The sequence below is a fragment of the Apteryx mantelli genome, chromosome 14 (genome assembly GCF_036417845.1).
Source record: "Apteryx mantelli isolate bAptMan1 chromosome 14, bAptMan1.hap1, whole genome shotgun sequence".
Lineage (NCBI taxonomy): Eukaryota > Metazoa > Chordata > Aves > Apterygiformes > Apterygidae > Apteryx > Apteryx mantelli.
Genome location: NC_089991.1, coordinates 9,462,562 through 9,477,805, shown reverse-complemented (window position 1 = coordinate 9,477,805; position 15,244 = coordinate 9,462,562). Strand labels below are relative to the sequence as shown.

The window sequence follows — 15,244 nt, the reverse complement described above, 5'->3', positions numbered from 1 at the left end:
CGGCGGGGCCGCAGCCAGCGTGTCCCGGCGGCGGGGCCCGGCCCGGAGCGGCGCCGCCATGGGCCCGGCCCGCCGCAGGGCCGCGTTCCGTCTGCGCGGCGGCGGGTGAGCGCGGGGCGGCGGCGGGTGAGCGCGGGGCGGCGGCGGCGGCGGCACCGGGGCGGCGGCGGGGCCGGGGGGGGCCGCCGGGGCCGGGCCCTGACGCGCCGCTGTGCCCCAGGTCCCCGCAGATCCTGGGCCTCCTGCCCGGCAAGTTCTCCATCTTCCAGCTCTTCTTCGCCGCGCTGCTCCTGGGCTTCGTCTCGCTGCTCTGGCTCCAGCTCAGCTGCTCGGGCGAGGCGGCGGGTGGCGCCGGGGCCGGGGCCGGTGCCGGGGCGCCCAGGCAGCCCTGCCCGCCGCAGCCCCCCGCGCCGCCGGCCGACGACCCGGCCTGGGGCCCCCACCGCCTGGCCCTGCTCGTCCCCTTCCGCGAGCGCTTCGAGGAGCTGCTGGCCTTCGTGCCCTACATGCACCGCTTCCTCAGCAAGAAGAGGATCCGCCACCGCATCTTCGTGCTCAACCAGGTGGATCACTACAGGTACGGCGGCGGCGGCGGGCCCCTGCTGCGGCACGTCCTTTCGCCAGAGCGAAGCTCGGAAACCAAAGGGAACAGGCAGCCCCCTCTCTGAAACCGTCCGTGCTGAGAGCCGACAGGGTCTCCCGCTCGCCTCTTTCGACGTTGGGGAGTTTTTGGCATGGACGGTGAGGAGTCGGGGTTGGAGCGCGGCGGGTCAGATTCGTCTCCCCTGGGTTTAGCCTCAATACGCTTGCCTGCTCTTAGCAACTAAAGCGGTGCAAAGTTTTCTGGGAGACAAGCTCCTGGATGGACAAGGTGGTATTTTATTTCTCTCTTTGCGGCCCATCCTAAGCAAGAAGATAATTAATCCTCCACGGATATTTCATTTTTCTTCCCAGCGTTGCAGGGCCATAGCAGCAAACGTACAGGGACACCGAAACTCAAAGCCATACCTTGGGATGTCTGGAAATGATGCTGCCAACAGCTTTAGCTGGCCCCGCGTTCGCTGCTCTGTGCCTGCCCGTGGGCTGTGCCTGTGTTGTGGAGTTCCCCAGCCCGCCTCGGACAGGACGGGGTGTTTTGCTGGGACTCTCTCCGGTTGTTGTCCCAACAGGCCAAGTCCGAGTCCCTGTATTTTGCACTCCTCTGTGCCTGATCTGCCCCCAGCCTTCCCACCAAACAGGCTGCTTGCTTTAACCCCTTTCTGTTTGCAGCAGCCAAACCCCTGCGCCTTGCTGTTGCACTAAGCGTGTGCTGCCCCCCGTGGAGGGGGGGCAGCTTCAGGGGGGGCAGCTGAGGCACCTGGGGCTGTGAAGCCGTTGAACGCCGTGTTTGTGTGTGTGTGCATAAAAAGCCTGGTGGTGACAGTCCCTCTTTGGGGACTGGCTGAACACTTTTTAGTGTTGTGGGGCATGGGAGATGGGCGCGAAGGGGCAGCAGCTGCTGTGCTTGGCGCTGAGAGTCCCCGGTGCCTTGGCAGATTTAACAGAGCTTCTCTGATCAACGTGGGCTTCCTGGAGAGCGGCAATGACACCGACTACATTGCGATGCATGACGTTGATCTCTTGCCCCTCAACGAGCAGCTGGACTACGGCTTCCCAGAGGCAGGGCCCTTCCATGTCGCATCCCCAGAGCTGCATCCGCTGTACCACTATAAAACCTACGTGGGCGGCATCCTGCTGCTCACCAAGCAGCACTATGAGATGGTGAGCACGTGGGTAGGATGTCCCAGTCAGTTTGGGGCAGGGTGTGTGACATTATTGTGGTGCACAGTCACACATACTGTGCTCCACACGTGGGAAGTGGGGAAAGGAGTCTAAATGCTCTGGGGACGGAGCCTGCAGTCTGAGCTGGTGGGGTGGGAGAGGTGAGGCTGCACTCACGCTCAGGAGATCACGATGCTGGTGTCCGCCTCTCCATGGTGGGTGGGTTGTGCTGTGGCTGCAGCCGGAGAGCAGGACCTTGGCTGGTTCAGTGCCCCTCTCGTTTCAGTGCAACGGCATGTCCAACCGCTTTTGGGGCTGGGGACGGGAAGACGATGAGTTCTATCGCCGCATCAAAGGAGCCGGTCTCCAGGTAAGGAGTGCTCCGCGGCCTCTGAGGTTGGAATCGCCCTTCTCGTCTCTCCAGTTGACCTGCTGCAGCGATCAAGGCTGGTACCTGGGGAAGGCAGCCCCTCTGCACCCCACTCTCCAGCAGCAGATCCAGCAGGCCAGGGCAAGTTTTCTAGTAGCTTTACAGAAACTTTGCTCTCCTTACAGGTTCGCCGTCCCTCTGGAATCACGACTGGATATGAGACTTTCCAGCACCTGCATGACCCGGCCTGGAGGAAGAGAGACCAGAAGCGCATTGCTGCGCAGAAGCAGGTGAGACCTCTGTGTGGTCAGGGGAAACCATGAGAGTTATGGGTTGTGGTTACCACGTGCTCTGAGCCCCCCTTGCTGATGTCCTCCCCTGCCAGCTCTTGTGCTCCCTTCTGGGGAGCACCAGGCACTTTCTCCTCCACTAGGATCCAGTGAGGGCTGAATGCTCTTTCTCTTCCTCAGGAGCAGTTTAAGGTGGATCGGGACGGAGGTCTGAACAATGTGAGGTACCGAATTGAGTCACGGACTGCTCTGAGTGTGGCAGGAGCCCCCTGCACTGTCCTCAATATATTGCTGGACTGTGACACAAGCGAGACCCCTTGGTGCACGTTTGGCTGAGCAGCCTGCCCCATGTGCCAGTCACGTGCGCTGTGCTTGTGCTGAGATGCCAGGGCTGCCGCCAAGCCGCTTGACGCAGGCAGGATTGTTGCAGTAGGCAAGCATAGAGGTGCTGGCAAGACGCAGAGGAACAGGAAGGGCTGAGAACCAATCCTTGATGGGACCAAGAGAACAGGCTGAGAGTGGGACTCCGTGGCGTTGCTGCAAACAGTGGTGCTGCCTCCTGGGGCAGGTGCGGGAGGCTGTTTCCCTGCACTGGACAAGGCTGAGCTGCCACCCAGCTCTGAGGACAATAAAGAACTGTCAGGGCATCTGCGAGTTGTGAATGCCCTGGGACGTGGTGCACCGCTTGTTCCTTCTGTTCCCTTCCCCTCACTGGCTTCAGCACACCCGTTTCTGCCTAGGCCCCGGCTGCCCTCTCTTTGGACAGGCCATCTGCCCTGGTTGGGAGGCCAAGCTGGTCTGAAACAGGCTCTGAGCGAGACGGTGCCTGTGTTTTAGCCGCCAGGTGTTCCCCAGGGCTGTGCTGTGGCTGCTGTATTGGAGGTGGTCATGGTCAAGCCGTGCCCTGAGGCCCGGGATCTGCATCCCTGCTGGGTATCGGCAGTTGAGGAAGCCCAGGCTTTCTGTCCCTGTTTGTTCCTCCTTGCGGAATAAGGAGGAGCGTTCAGGCTTAGCTGCTGCCCTGTTGCCACCGCTCGCTGGGCTGGGCTGGGCTGTCCTACCGGCTGGGCTGGCACCAGGCCTCTCTCATTTCCTGGCCCCCTTCTGTCCTCATCCCCCAGCCTGGCTCTTCCCCGGAGCTGTTGCATTGCCAGTTGCCTGAAGACGTCTCCAGACAGAAGCTGTTGCCATCCCAGGAAGCTGAGCGGCTTCCTGCCATGCGGGGATGGAGCTGTGGGGAAGGCGTCTCCAGGGAGGAGCCCTGGGACGAGCGAGCCAAAAGCGCTAGAGCTGAGCATGGGGCTGCGTAGGGGGAGCGGGATGGGGTGTCTCGATGACCAGACCTCTGCTGCTCTGGGGCTGGGTGAAGAGCCTGGGGTTGCCTCCCAAGGAAGGGGTCAAAGCGCAGGGAGGCACGGTGCAGGGCAGTGAGGATCAGGCCATGCTCCTTCACGCCATTGAGTGCATGGGCCCTGTCCTCACCCTGGGGTGGTGGGGGGACGCACTGCCCGAGAGCTCCCAAGGGCCTCTCCACCCCGGCGGTGTGGACGCCAGCTTGCCCACCCTCATTGCTGTCGCATCTTGGCTCTTGATCCCTTCTTGCCATCCGGCCTGGTGCTGGTGCTTGCATGAACATTGAAGGCTGGCTCAGATGTGGGTGCACCGCTCCTTTGGATGCATTCCCGAGACATAGTCCTCGCTGTGGTCAGCCCTAAGGAGATGTCAGCTGGGCTCAGGGCCTGCCTGTCCCCACTCAGGCAGAGCACTGCTGCTGAGGCCCGCACCTCTGCCCTGCTCCTCTCCCCAGAGCTCAGGTTTTGGGGCCAGTCACCTGTCCAAGCTTTATGCCTACCCCTTACCTGGTGCCTGAACTCCAGCCAGGGCAGCCCGAGGCAGATCCAAGTATTTCTCGGCAAAGTTCAAAATAGATGGCACAATTTCGGCAGGTTTCTCAATGATGTAGATGCGCAGAAGCAGAGAGCATATGCGCACCTCGCACTTCGCTCAGCGCTAAAGGCTCCTCTCCCGCTGCCTGGCAGCTATTTCTCAGCTCCGCTCGCAGCCCCCTCATCCTCTGGTTGCTTTTGTGGAAGAGGCGCCTTGCTGGAGACCCGGCTTCCTTTTATAGTCCCGAGGCTGACTCGGAGGTCGCTCAGCTCCAGTTCCCCCCACGCACTTCTTTAGTAGCAATGGCCCAGTGGGAGGGGGCTGAGGCTTTTCCCCGCTGCGTCCCTGCAGAAAAATAATGCCCTGCCTTAGAGCTGCTGATGTCCGGGAGCCCTGCAGAGGCTTTTCCAGGCTCCTGGCAAGCTCTGAGCTGGGGGTCAGCACTCGAGTCCTGCTCCAGGACACTTGGATGCAGAATGGTCCCAGCGCTGCCCCTCTGTGACCCCCCCCCCCTTCTCGTGCCCAAATTGCTGCTCGTGAGGCAGCGCGGGGGCTGCTGCAGTCGCGTGCAGTCGGCTGCCTTTTATTGCCGGGTTGTTTTGCACCGGGACGGTTCCCAAAGCGGTTCACCGGTGGACAACGGGGAGAACGCGGGGCTGGAGCCGAGCAGAGGGGCAGCAGGGGCTGGGGGAAAGCAGGGCTTAACGAAGCGCTGCCCCACATGATGTCTCCCTGCTGAGTCCCCACATCTGTGAGCCAAGCCACGACCTTGCAGCCTGCCTGTGCCCACGGGGACCCCGGAGAGCCCTTCGCCGCCCCGGCCCCAGCACAAGGCCTCCCTGCCCAGGGGACCGGGGCGCTGGACCCGCAGCTCCTTGCGCTGGGGCTCAGCATCCCTCACCACCAGCGCGGCTGAGCCCTGGTCCCCCGCGGGAGCTGCCATCCTGGGGAGACGTGCACGAGGGTGCACGGCCAGGAGGACGGAAGGAGCCTGGGGGACACGTGGGCTGCAGATGGGGGCAGCGACTGTGTGCCTTGGCACGGCGGTGAGGATACCGTGAGCATGCAAGCCCAGCGCGCGGGGCCCGGGGACAGTGTGTGCATGTGGGTGAGCACTGGCAGCACAGATTGAGGACTCGGGCACGCGGTGGGGGGAGCTGGCAGAGAGGAAGGCCCGGGTGCGCGAGCACGTCGGATGCAGGCGTCCCAGAGCCCTGGCTGGGCACGGTGCAGGCGCCAGCCCTCCGTGGGCGCTGAGCACGGGCTGCCGGGGGGAAGGAGCGGGGCTGTTGCAGGCGTCCTGCTGCCTGAGGTGACCGGGATACCCGGCCGCTGGGTCCCCCACGCTGGGATCCCCGCTCTCAGTGCAGAGCACGGCTGCTGCAGGGGCGGCGAGTGACACAACGGGCTCCCCGCCAGCAAGCGCGGGGCTGATTCAGAGGGATGAAGGCTGTTGTGCCGCGCCGCCAGGCTCAGCAGCTGGGGCAGGCAGCAGTCCCGCAGCCGGGCTCAACAGGCCCCGTGGGTGCTGGGGGGGGGGGGGGTGCCCCTCGCTGCAGCTGTGAGCGGTGCCCCGTGGACATCTCCGGCAGCAGCTCCTGCCCACCCCAGGTGCTGTGGCATGGGGACACGGGCTTGTCCTGTGGCTGCTCCTGTCCTGCAAGACCAGAGCGGCGATGGTGTCCCGTGAAGGCCGAGACCGCTCGCCCCTCCTCTGGGGCCAGGCCCTGGCACAGGCATGATGAAGCTGGGCAAAATGCTTCTCCCCTGCTCCTGCGGCCTGGCCTGGGGCTGGGGGGGGCGATAGGGCCCCATGGAGCAGGGCCTGGACGCTGCAGACAGAGTTAGCTGACGGGGCCTGCAAAAGCCCTGCTGCCTGCCAGCTCGCCGGCCTCCGGAGCCCAGCTGCCGGCCAAAACTGCTGCTGCTAGTTCGGGTGCCGGTGCCGACGACCCCCGCTCGTCCCTGGCCGTGGCACTTCCCAGGCCGAGGCTTGCAGAGCTCTCTCCAAAACGGGGAGGGCCGGGGGTGCAGCGGGGGCCCGGGGCAGGGCCGGGGCGCAGCGGTGCTCGGCGCTGCACGCAGCCGGCTCGGCTCGGCTCGGCTCCCCGCGCGGGGCTCCCCGCATCGCCCGGCCGCCGCGGCCCGCAGCCCCTTCCCGGCGTCGCGGGCCGGGCCAGGCCAGGCCGGTCCGGGCCGCCCCCTCCGCCGCGCGGGCCGCCCCGCCCCGCCCCGGGGCCGCCCGCCCCCGCGCCGCGATTTGCCGGTGCCGGCTCCGCCCGCTCCCCGCGCGGCCGCGGCCGAGGGGCGCGTTCAAACGCGGCGAGGGAAGGAGCGGAGCGGAGCGGAGCGGGACCGCAGCGCCGCCGGCATGGTGAGTCCGGCCCGGCCCGGCCCGGCGAGCTCCGGTGCGGCCCCGCCGGGCGGAGCGGAGCGGAGCGGAGCGGTGCTATGTGGTGCGATGCGCCCGGCCCAGCCGCCCCGACGGGCCCGGCGCGCCCCGGCCGCAGCGCTTTGTCCTCGGCCGCGCCGCGCCGGCCCCGGGGCGCGGGGGGCGCTCGGGGGCCGCGGCTCAGCGGCGCCTCCCCGGCCCCGCCCGCGACGCCGGGAAGGGGGATCGCGGCGCGGCGCGATGCCGCGGGCGGGCCCGGCCGGGGAGCGCTGCCCGGGGGCGCCGCCTCGGCCCCCCAACTCGGAAAAGGCGCCGCCGGCTCGGGGCGGGGGTCGCGGGTGCGGGGGGGGGGGGCAGGAGCGTTCGTGCCTGGAGGGGACGGAAGGGGGCTGTGCCCCGCATCCTGCCGGCGCGGGGCAGGGCCGTGCGGGGGCACGTCCCGGGCTGGACAGACCTCTCGGGCCGGGCTCCTCGCCCAGCTGCAGCCCCGAGAAGAAGCCAGGCTGGCCGGACCGGTGTTTGCCGCCTGCGGAGACACCCTTCCTCCTGCTGGCGGGGCATCCCTGGGCTCCCCGGCGCTTCCCCAACCTCCCACAACCTGACCTACTTCCTCGGCCGCCCGTGCCGGGAGGACCCGCTCCGGGGCCCGGCCGAGCTGGTCGCGGCGGCTTCCCCGGGCGCCGGTGCCGCAGCTGGATGCCGCGAGCCGGCCCGCGCCGGTCGCCCGCCGCCGGGACGCCCCGCTCCTCCGCGGCGGCACCGCGAGCCGCCCCGACCACCCGCCCGGGGGCCGCGGCCCCCCGCCCTCGTCGCGCCGTGGGGCGCGGGGTGCTGCCGAGGGCTCCCGGAGCAGGTGCTGGGCTCCCCAGGAGCGAGATGACAGTGCAGGCCAGGAGCTGTCAGACAGGTTTGTGCGTGGCAGCAATTAAAAGCGAGGTGTTTGTTTATCCAGCGTGTGGTGCTGAGAACCAGGGCAGCTTCCTGGGTGTAACCCTGGGCCTGGGAGCCCGCGCCGAGGCTGCCCGAAGGGCCGGGACCTGCAGGGAGGCTCTGCCCGGTTCCCGCACTGCAGCCGGCCTTGGCGCTGGCTCCCGCAGCGTTTTCTCCGCTGGCGTTGCCAGCGAGGGGCTTGGATGCCCTTGAAGCCCGAGGCTCCCCTTAAAGTCGGGCAAAACCTGCAGGAAGGGCTTTTTTCGGCATCCAGCCGGCCCTGCGGGTACCGTCCCCGTGCTGCCGGCGTGGGGGCATGGGAGTGGGGGGGGCTAATGGGGGCCCGCCGGGGGCAGGCGGTGGCAGATTCGCTGCCCTTGTCCCCTCGCTGGCGCCGGCAGGGAGCAGGGGGACGCGGCTCCCCGGGCAGGTGGGGGGGGGAGGCCGAAGGCTCCCCCCGCCGCGGCCTTCCTCCCCTGCGGCTGCGGCTGGGCACGCGCAGGGCCGGCCACCTGCGCAGGAAGCCGCATTGTCCTGCCCCGCATCCGTCCCCTTCCCGCCTCCGGCCTGGGGCCGCCGCGCTCGGCAGGGCCTGCGTCCGGCCAGCTGGCGGGCCGGCTCCCGGGGGAGCGGGCGCCTGGCCCGGCGTTGGGGTGGGTTGCGCCTCGGATGGAGCCGGGCTGCGGGAAGGACGTGGGAGCTTGCTCCGAATGGGGGGAGAGCTCGTCCGGGTGGGAAGCCTGGCTGCGGGGCGCGAAATCCCTCTGTCCCCTGCATGCTCCGGGGAAGCTGAGCTGAACGTCCTGCGGCATCCGCAGGGCTGTTTTGGGGAGGTCTCCGGAGGGGGTCCCCGGCCCCGCTGGGCAGGAATGAATTTGCGGGGGGGGGGGGGAGGGATGAGCTTGGGGTCTTGGGGCAGCCGAGGGGGCTCCCAGGACCACACCAGCCCCTGGCTGCCGGCCCGGGGCAGGCGCTGGGGAGGTCGCCCCGGATAAGCCGTGAGGGGGGGATTTCCCGGAGCGGGGAGGGGGGATTTCCCGGAGCAGGGTCCCGGCTGGGCGGCTCGGGGCAGCGGGTGCCACCGCGGGGCCGGGGCTGGCGCCGGGCCCGGGCAGGTGCTGCCGGCTCCCGAACTCGCCCGCCTGGCTGGGTGGCAGGTGCCTGTTTTGGTGGCGGCCCCGGCCGCGGGCGGGAGGTGGAGCTGGGTGTGGGAGGGAGCCGCTCCGCCACGGGAGGGGGGTGCCGAGGCGGCGGCGCTTCCCGCCCCATGGCCGCGTCCCTGCTCCCTCCGCTTCCCGCGGCGCGCGGCACCTTGGGGGTCCGGGACCCGGCCGGAGCTGGGGCGCCCAGAGGGTCCTTCCCAGCGCTCAGAGTTGGTCTCTGGACCCTGGGAGGTGCCAGGGGGTTTGGAGCGCTGGGTGGGCATCCCTGGGCCCCCGGGGCATCTCCGAGGCTGGGAACGGGCTGTGGGAATGGGGCAGGTCCTGCTGCCCGGCTTTGCTGACTCTGTCTCTCCCTCGGCAGTGCTGGTCCCAGGCTTCTCTCTAGTTCTCCATGGCAACAGCACAGGGCCCTGTGACCTGTGAGCCTGCCACCCGCGTCCTCGGCACCTACCTCTGCTCCGAGCCCCTCGGCGTCGCCGGCAGCATGGGCAGCGTGGGCAGCCTGGTGGAGAAGCAGGACCTGTCTCCCCTGGAGCTGCGGGCCCCGCTGGGGGGCTCGCGGGGGCTTCGGCAGCCCGACGGCTTGCTCCGCAAGGGGCCGAGCCAGCGGGAGCTCTTTGGCTACCTGCACGGGGCCAAAAAGGAGGGCCGGTCCGAGCGGAAGCACCAGGCGGCCGGTGCCTGCTACAAGCGGGACTACGAGAGCGACCGCGAGAACCGGTCCCCCGAGCGCTGCTCCCGCGACCACCACCGCGGAGCCGAGTTCTCCAAGAGCTCGCTGCCCGAGAGGGGCCGCTTCGACAAGGTGAGCCCCATGGGAGCCCTGGGGCTCTTTTCCCTTGACTCCGACTGGAGCCAGGGCTCTGGGCACCTACGTGTGCCAGTTGGCGCGTGCTGGGCACCGCCTGACCCCGCTCTTGTTTTCCAGTGCCGTATCAGGCCCTCAGCCTTCAAGGCGGTGGCTGGGAAGGGCCTGGTCTCCATGCAGGGCCTGTCCTCATCCAAGGGGCAGAAGCTATCGAAGAGCAACGGGAGCCTGCACACGCTGCTGTCGCAGAGCAGCACGGTCGTCCCGCAGCACGGCCCGCTCCGCTCCCACCTGCTCCATGCCATCAGCCTGGACGAGGCCTCCGACTCCAGCCACAACTCCATCCAGAGCTTCCCCTCCTACGGCTCCCGCCTCAAGCCTGCCCAGAGCCAGTTCAGTGCCTCCATGGGCCACATCAACCACATCGGGGGCTCCCTGGACAGGGTCTCCCGGAGCCCCAGGGAGCCCCTGGCCCCCGAGAAGGCGTCCCTGTCCTGCAAAAGCATGGCCACGCTGAGCCGGCTGCAGAGCCCCGGGGAGCCCCCGCCGCCCTATGAGTTCACCTACTCCCTGGAGGATGCGGTGAAGCAGCTGGAGGACCGGCTGCAGGAGACGGGGGGAGAGCTGCGGCAGCTCAAGAGGAGCCTTAGCGAGACTGAAGACCCCTTCACACAGGTGAGCCGTGGGGCTGGGGCTGTGCTGGGTTCTCCTGGGGTACCTCAGCTGGGCAGGGGTGCAGGGCAGTGGTGCCTGGGCGCGAGGATGGGGCTGGGAAGGATGTGATGTGCTGCTGTAGTGGGAAATGGGCTGGGAGTGTCCAAGCGCAGGAGAAGCCAGTGTGATGGCTCCTGGCGTGGGAGCATCTTTCAGCAAGATCAGGACAGAAACCTGCTGCTGAACCTCCACTGCTGTTGCTGCTCCTGGGCTGGAGCTGGGAAGGGCCTGGCCCAGAGAGGCTGTCGGATCCCCAAGAGGAGCAGTTGGTCTTTGGGACCTTCTGGGATCCTTCTCTGGGGCTGCCCCGCACAGAGGCAGGGATATGGACCCCCGTCAGTGTCCACTTGTGCCGGCAGGTGTTTGAGGACAAGCAGCGGCTGTGGCTGGATGAGCTGGAGGATCTGAAGCAGATGTACATGGCCAGACTGCAGCAGGTCACACAGCAGGCCCAGCGTGGCCAGCGGGCACTGCAGCTGCAGCTCTACAAGGCACAGCAGGAGAAGAAGCGGCTGCAGGAGGAGCTGAGCATGCAGCAGTGCCAGTGCGAGGAGCCCAAGCTCCGGCAGTCCCAGGGCGAGCGCGTCAGCCCCAAGCTGGAGGAGACCAAGTGGGAGGTGAGTCCCCTTCCTCCTCTCCCCATTGCCACCCTCTTGCCGCCAGCCTTGCTTGCGGGGGGCAGCCCTCTGCTTGGCCAGACCACGCTCCTCTGTGGCCTTACACAGCTCCCGAGCCAGGAGCAGGGCAGCAGTTCCCTGGAGTGCTGTCACTCATGGCCACGTGATGGAGGGATGCGCCAGGCATGGTGCTCCTGGTCTCACAGTGATGCTGTGGTGACAGCTGGGGCTGCTGCCACCCCTGGGGGTGTCTGGCAGGTGGGGAAGATCCTCACTCCTGGTGTGTGCCCTGCAGGTGTGTCAGAAGGCAGCTGAGATCTCCCTGCTCAAGCAGCAGCTCCGAGACACCCAGGAGGAGATGGCTCAGAAGCTGGGCGAGATCTTCAGCCTGAAAACGCAGCTGCGGGAGGCCAAGGCTGAGGTACAGGCCAGGGACTCCCAGCTGGCCCAACTGGCAGACTCTTTCCAGAGCGCCTCGGAGCCCGGCGCCTTGCTGTCGCTGGGCGATGACCCCATGCCGCCTTGCCAGGACTTCCCCGGCTGCGAAACTGATGACTCCAAGTGCCGGGGCCTCCACAGCGACAGCACGGAGCCCCTGGAGAGGCAGGTGGAGTGGCTGTGGGCAGAGCTGCTGCGCGAGCGGCGCCAGGGCCAGCTGCAGGCCGTGAACTTTGAGCTGGAGAGGAAAACCTGGCAGGAGGAGAAGGAGAAGGTGCTGCGGTACCAGCGGGAGCTCCAGGCCAGCTACATGGAGATGTACCACCGGAGCCAGGCGCTGGAGCGGGAGCTGCGGCAGCTGCGGTCGGAGCCCAGGGACATGGGAGCCGACTCGCCTTGGATCGAGCGGGTGGAGTCCTCGAAGATCTGAGCGGCGAGATGCCCATGGGACTGTGACGGGGGAAGATCTCTTGCTGCTGCAATGGGATGATCTCAGGGTCTGCACAAGGACTGGCCACTCGGCACTGCCCTGGGGAGAAGGACTGATTGCGACAAGGGCGCTTTTCCTTCTTGCAGCACTTCGGGTCCATCTGGGGGCATCTCCGGAGCGGGGGATCATTTGTGCCAGGGTGGGGGTCTTGCATGTGCCCTACGCGCTGACTGCAGGAGCGTTTGCCCTGCGATCCCTTCTGCCACGGGGGCAGAAATCAAGCACCCAGTGAGACCTCCCTTGTTCCTCCTGCTCGGCCTCCCTTCTCCCCTACAACTCCTAAAGTAACTTCTTACTAAGGCGAGGCTGGGGTGGCCGTGGGGGGGGGAGGAGGAGGACAGGGGTGCATGGGGTGGGGGCTGACGCGCTCCCCAAGCCAGGGAGCGCCCGGGGCATCCCCACCTCTCCCCTCGCAGCTGAGGTGCTGGGCGAGGACAGGTCAAGCTAGTGCCGGAAGGAGCCCTGCTCCCTGCCTGTACCAGTGGGGCCAGGTGAACGCCAGGCTGGGCCCAGCTCTCCTCGCCTTTTCCTGCAATAAACCTGGAGCTGATTCTTCCGGTCCCCACGTTTGCTTTTTGTGTGGTGCCTTTGGCTGCCTCTGGGGGCTGGGTGGGAAGGGAGGCTGGGGGCGCCCAGCCATGCGGGGGGCGGGGGGTGGTGGGCTGAGGCCCAAGCCCTGGGCGCCTGCCCTGTGGAGGTCGCAGCAGCGCCAGGAGGACGCAGGGCTGCCAGCAAGCAGCGCGTGCCTGGGGAGCCGTGGCGTCAGGGAGGGCCAGGCAGGCACGCAGGCCTGGGGCTGGCGGCCCAACCAGTTTGGGCATTGCAGAGGGCTGAGTCACCGCAGGGCCTGGGCCTGCGTGACCAGCTGTGCTCCCTGTGTGGGAAGGGCGTGGGAGCGGGCAGACAGGCTCCCCAGGCATCCCAGCAGCCTGCTGCTGGCACGGCTGCAGGCAACTTGCCTCAGCCCCCTGCCCGGGAGTGGTTTAGCCCAGCCAGGGCCCTCCGTGGGGACAGGCCTCACTCCCCATCTCAGCATGGTTTAGCCCAGCCAGGCCCCTCCGTGGGGACAGGCCTCACTCCCCATCTCAGCATGGTTTAACCCAATCTGGCTCCTCCATTGGGCTGTCTCCCCACCACTGCAGAATGGTATAACCCAATCTGGCTCTTCCACTGACCAGCCCCCCCACATCCCAGAATGGTATAACCCAGCCAGGCCTCTCCACTAAGAAAAAAGCTCATGTTCTCCCCCCATTCTGGAAGGGTTTATCCCAGGCCCCGCACTCTGCTAGGAGCTAACTCATACCCCCACCTTGGGAATGGTTTACCCCAGCCCCTCCCAGATTGGTTTCTGCTGGCCACACCTGGTTCCCCCCCTCCAGGGAATGGCTCCTGCCGGCCCTGCCCCCGGGCACACAGGCACCCCCTGGCAGGGCAGCAGCAGCGCTGCCCAGGCACCAGCCCCCTCCTGCGGGTCGCAGCCAGGCCTGCCCCGGGGGGATGGCAGGGCCCGGGCCTGCCCCAGCCCCACAGCCCGCTCCCTGCGAGGCTGCTCGCCGCCCCCCACCACAGAGCACAGCGACCCACCTCCTACAAACCCCCCAGACACCTTTATTTGCCCCCACGGCACCCCCCCTGCGCTGCCCTCTCAGCAGCGTGGCTCCAAACATCGCGGCTGGCGCCCGGCCCCGTGCGTTGGGGCATGGCCGCAAACCCGGCACGGCTGCCCTGTGCACACACGGGCGCTGCCAGTCCTGGCCGGCCCCTCACAGCGGGAGGGGAAGGGCCTCCACCTCCTCCAGGCACTCGTCGTAGGCCTCCTGGTACTCCTCGTGCGGCTTGATCATGATGACGCAGGTCGGGCGCTTTGAGCCAGCAGCGGCTCCCAGGTCCTGAGGGGACAGAGGCCGTGGGTGACGCTGCAGGGTGCCAGCCCACCCCAGACACCAGCTGGCATGCCTTTACACCCTGCCTAATATGGGGCAGGCGGCTCTCCCAGCTCCTTGGGTCGGAGCACTCTTTTCTTGTGCTTGGTATGAGAAGCCTCCCCCAGCTTGTGTCTACCTCCTGGGAGCAGGATGCAGGGCTGACGTACGTCAGTAGTGCCTGGGCACCTGGCCTTACACACCTATTCTGTCCATGAGGTGAGCAGGAAGCCAGGGTTTGAAGGGCAGCCTGTACATGGGGCAGTGGGTAAAACCCCCAAAACATCAATCCTCCTAATTTCTAGTCTAAAAAATTTAGGATGGGTAATAAACACAACATCTTGGCTACTGCCTCATTTCTGAAGCCTTCAGGTCACCAGCTCAGAACTAAGTGGGGAAATCCCCTCTGCCTCTGTGTGCTCCAGCACCACTGCTGCTACCAGAGCTTCTCTACAAGGGGAAAAGATTATGCGGTTCCACAACAAAACCATCATAAATCTGAGCTGTGACCCTCTGTTCCTCTCTTGCCCTGAGAACGGACAAGCGCTGGTGCTGGAGTGTTACTAGGGGATTCCTTTACCCAAATGTCATATGTGTGCCTGCCCATGGAAGGCTGCTGTCGCAGCATGGCCAGGGCTGCAGCCTGGTGGCTTGCTGCTCCGGCGCTGGGCAGCCCCATCCCCTTACCGATTTGGAGGGGATGTACGCGTAGGGGAGGCTCCTGTCCTCGCACATGATGGGGATGTGGCAGTACACCTCGATGGGCAGCGTGTCGCCGGCCAGCACCGTGATCCTGCAGGAGAGAGCCCACGTCAGCCGCCGCCACGCCGGGCTGCGCCGGGGACAGCGGGGCCAGGGGAGCACTTACCCCTTCTCACCCTTGTTGATGAACTTCTGCACCTCCTTCACGCCGCGACGGATCTGCTTGTGCTTGGCCGCTGCAGGAGAGACACGACCGTGAGCTGGGCTGTGCCACACCGCCCCTGCCCGGCCTCATCGCCCCCAGCAGCCGCCCGGGCCCCCAGCAACCCCCGGCTCCCGGCCCGACCTTTCTTGATGCACTTGTAGAGCTTGCGCGTGAGCTTGCGGGAGGCGAGCGGCTGCGCGATGGGGTTCAGGTTGCCCAGCTGCTCCCGGTACGAGCGCTCCGGGGCGGTCTCCGCCTCCGCCGCCGCCTCGGGCTGCTTCTCTCGCGCCATGGCCGCGCCGCACACGCCGCCGTCGCCGCCGCTTCCCCTTCCGGGGCCACGCGCAGCGAGGCCCGCCTCCGGCGGCCCTGCACCGGCCAATCGCCAGCGCCCCTGTCCGGCCCGCCCACCCCACCGGCCAATGGCGAGTGGGCTCCTCTCCCGCCTGGCCGGGGAGCGTTCTGCGGGGATCCCCGGGGAAGCCCTCCCGGGCGGGGCCGCGCGGTCGGGGCTCCCCTGGGTCCTCCCGCCCGCCGGCCCCCCGCCTCGGGGCC

General features: G+C 67.3%; 3 protein-coding genes across 4 annotated transcripts; 2 read left to right on the top strand and 1 right to left on the bottom strand.

The window, feature by feature from the left end:
- Positions 1-3: 3 nt before the first annotated feature.
- Positions 4-3,102, top strand: B4GALT7 (beta-1,4-galactosyltransferase 7). Its single transcript, XM_067304673.1, has 6 exons — positions 4-105; positions 221-577; positions 1,536-1,761; positions 2,048-2,131; positions 2,317-2,421; positions 2,602-3,102. The coding sequence occupies exons 1-6, from the start codon at positions 59-61 to the stop codon at positions 2,755-2,757; spliced, it is 975 nt and encodes a 324-aa protein (XP_067160774.1). The 5' UTR covers positions 4-58; the 3' UTR covers positions 2,758-3,102.
- A 3,525-nt stretch (positions 3,103-6,627) lies between these two features.
- N4BP3 (NEDD4 binding protein 3) lies at positions 6,628-12,413 on the top strand. 2 transcript variants are annotated; one of them, XM_067304637.1, is made up of 5 exons: positions 6,628-6,682; positions 9,155-9,598; positions 9,722-10,276; positions 10,675-10,932; positions 11,228-12,413. In XM_067304637.1, exons 2-5 carry the CDS (start codon positions 9,185-9,187, stop codon positions 11,798-11,800), a joined length of 1,800 nt encoding a protein of 599 aa, XP_067160738.1. In that variant the 5' UTR covers positions 6,628-6,682; positions 9,155-9,184; the 3' UTR covers positions 11,801-12,413. The 2 variants fall into 2 exon arrangements, with proteins under 2 accessions (XP_067160738.1, XP_067160739.1); XM_067304638.1 differs by lacking the exon at positions 6,628-6,682 and having other exon boundaries at positions 8,918-9,598.
- Positions 12,414-13,448: 1,035 nt separating this feature from the next.
- NHP2 (NHP2 ribonucleoprotein) lies at positions 13,449-15,032 on the bottom strand. The gene is made up of 4 exons (XM_013949113.2): positions 14,831-15,032; positions 14,651-14,720; positions 14,470-14,575; positions 13,449-13,749 (listed from the first exon to the last, which is right to left on the bottom strand). The coding sequence occupies exons 1-4, from the start codon at positions 14,979-14,981 to the stop codon at positions 13,624-13,626; spliced, it is 453 nt and encodes a 150-aa protein (XP_013804567.2). The 5' UTR covers positions 14,982-15,032; the 3' UTR covers positions 13,449-13,623.
- Between the last annotated feature and the right edge of the window lie 212 nt (positions 15,033-15,244).

Bases quoted from the DNA above. Each gene is read 5' to 3' on its own strand.
- N4BP3 (XM_067304637.1), top strand. From the start codon at position 9,185: ATGGCAACAGCACAGGGCCCTGTGACCTGTGAGCCTGCCACCCGCGTC. The intron at 9,599-9,721 runs GTGAGCCCCATG...CTTGTTTTCCAG, and splicing joins AGAGGGGCCGCTTCGACAAG to TGCCGTATCAGGCCCTCAGC. The intron at 10,933-11,227 runs GTGAGTCCCCTT...TGTGCCCTGCAG, and splicing joins TGGAGGAGACCAAGTGGGAG to GTGTGTCAGAAGGCAGCTGA.
- NHP2 (XM_013949113.2), bottom strand. From the start codon at position 14,981: ATGGCGCGAGAGAAGCAGCCCGAGGCGGCGGCGGAGGCGGAGACCGCC. The intron at 14,576-14,650 runs GTAAGTGCTCCC...TCTCTCCTGCAG, and splicing joins ATCAACAAGGGTGAGAAGGG to GATCACGGTGCTGGCCGGCG. The intron at 13,750-14,469 runs GTAAGGGGATGG...CTGTCCCCTCAG, and splicing joins CGTACATCCCCTCCAAATCG to GACCTGGGAGCCGCTGCTGG.
- B4GALT7 (XM_067304673.1), top strand. From the start codon at position 59: ATGGGCCCGGCCCGCCGCAGGGCCGCGTTCCGTCTGCGCGGCGGCGG. The intron at 1,762-2,047 runs GTGAGCACGTGG...CTCTCGTTTCAG, and splicing joins CCAAGCAGCACTATGAGATG to TGCAACGGCATGTCCAACCG. The intron at 2,422-2,601 runs GTGAGACCTCTG...TCTCTTCCTCAG, and splicing joins GCATTGCTGCGCAGAAGCAG to GAGCAGTTTAAGGTGGATCG.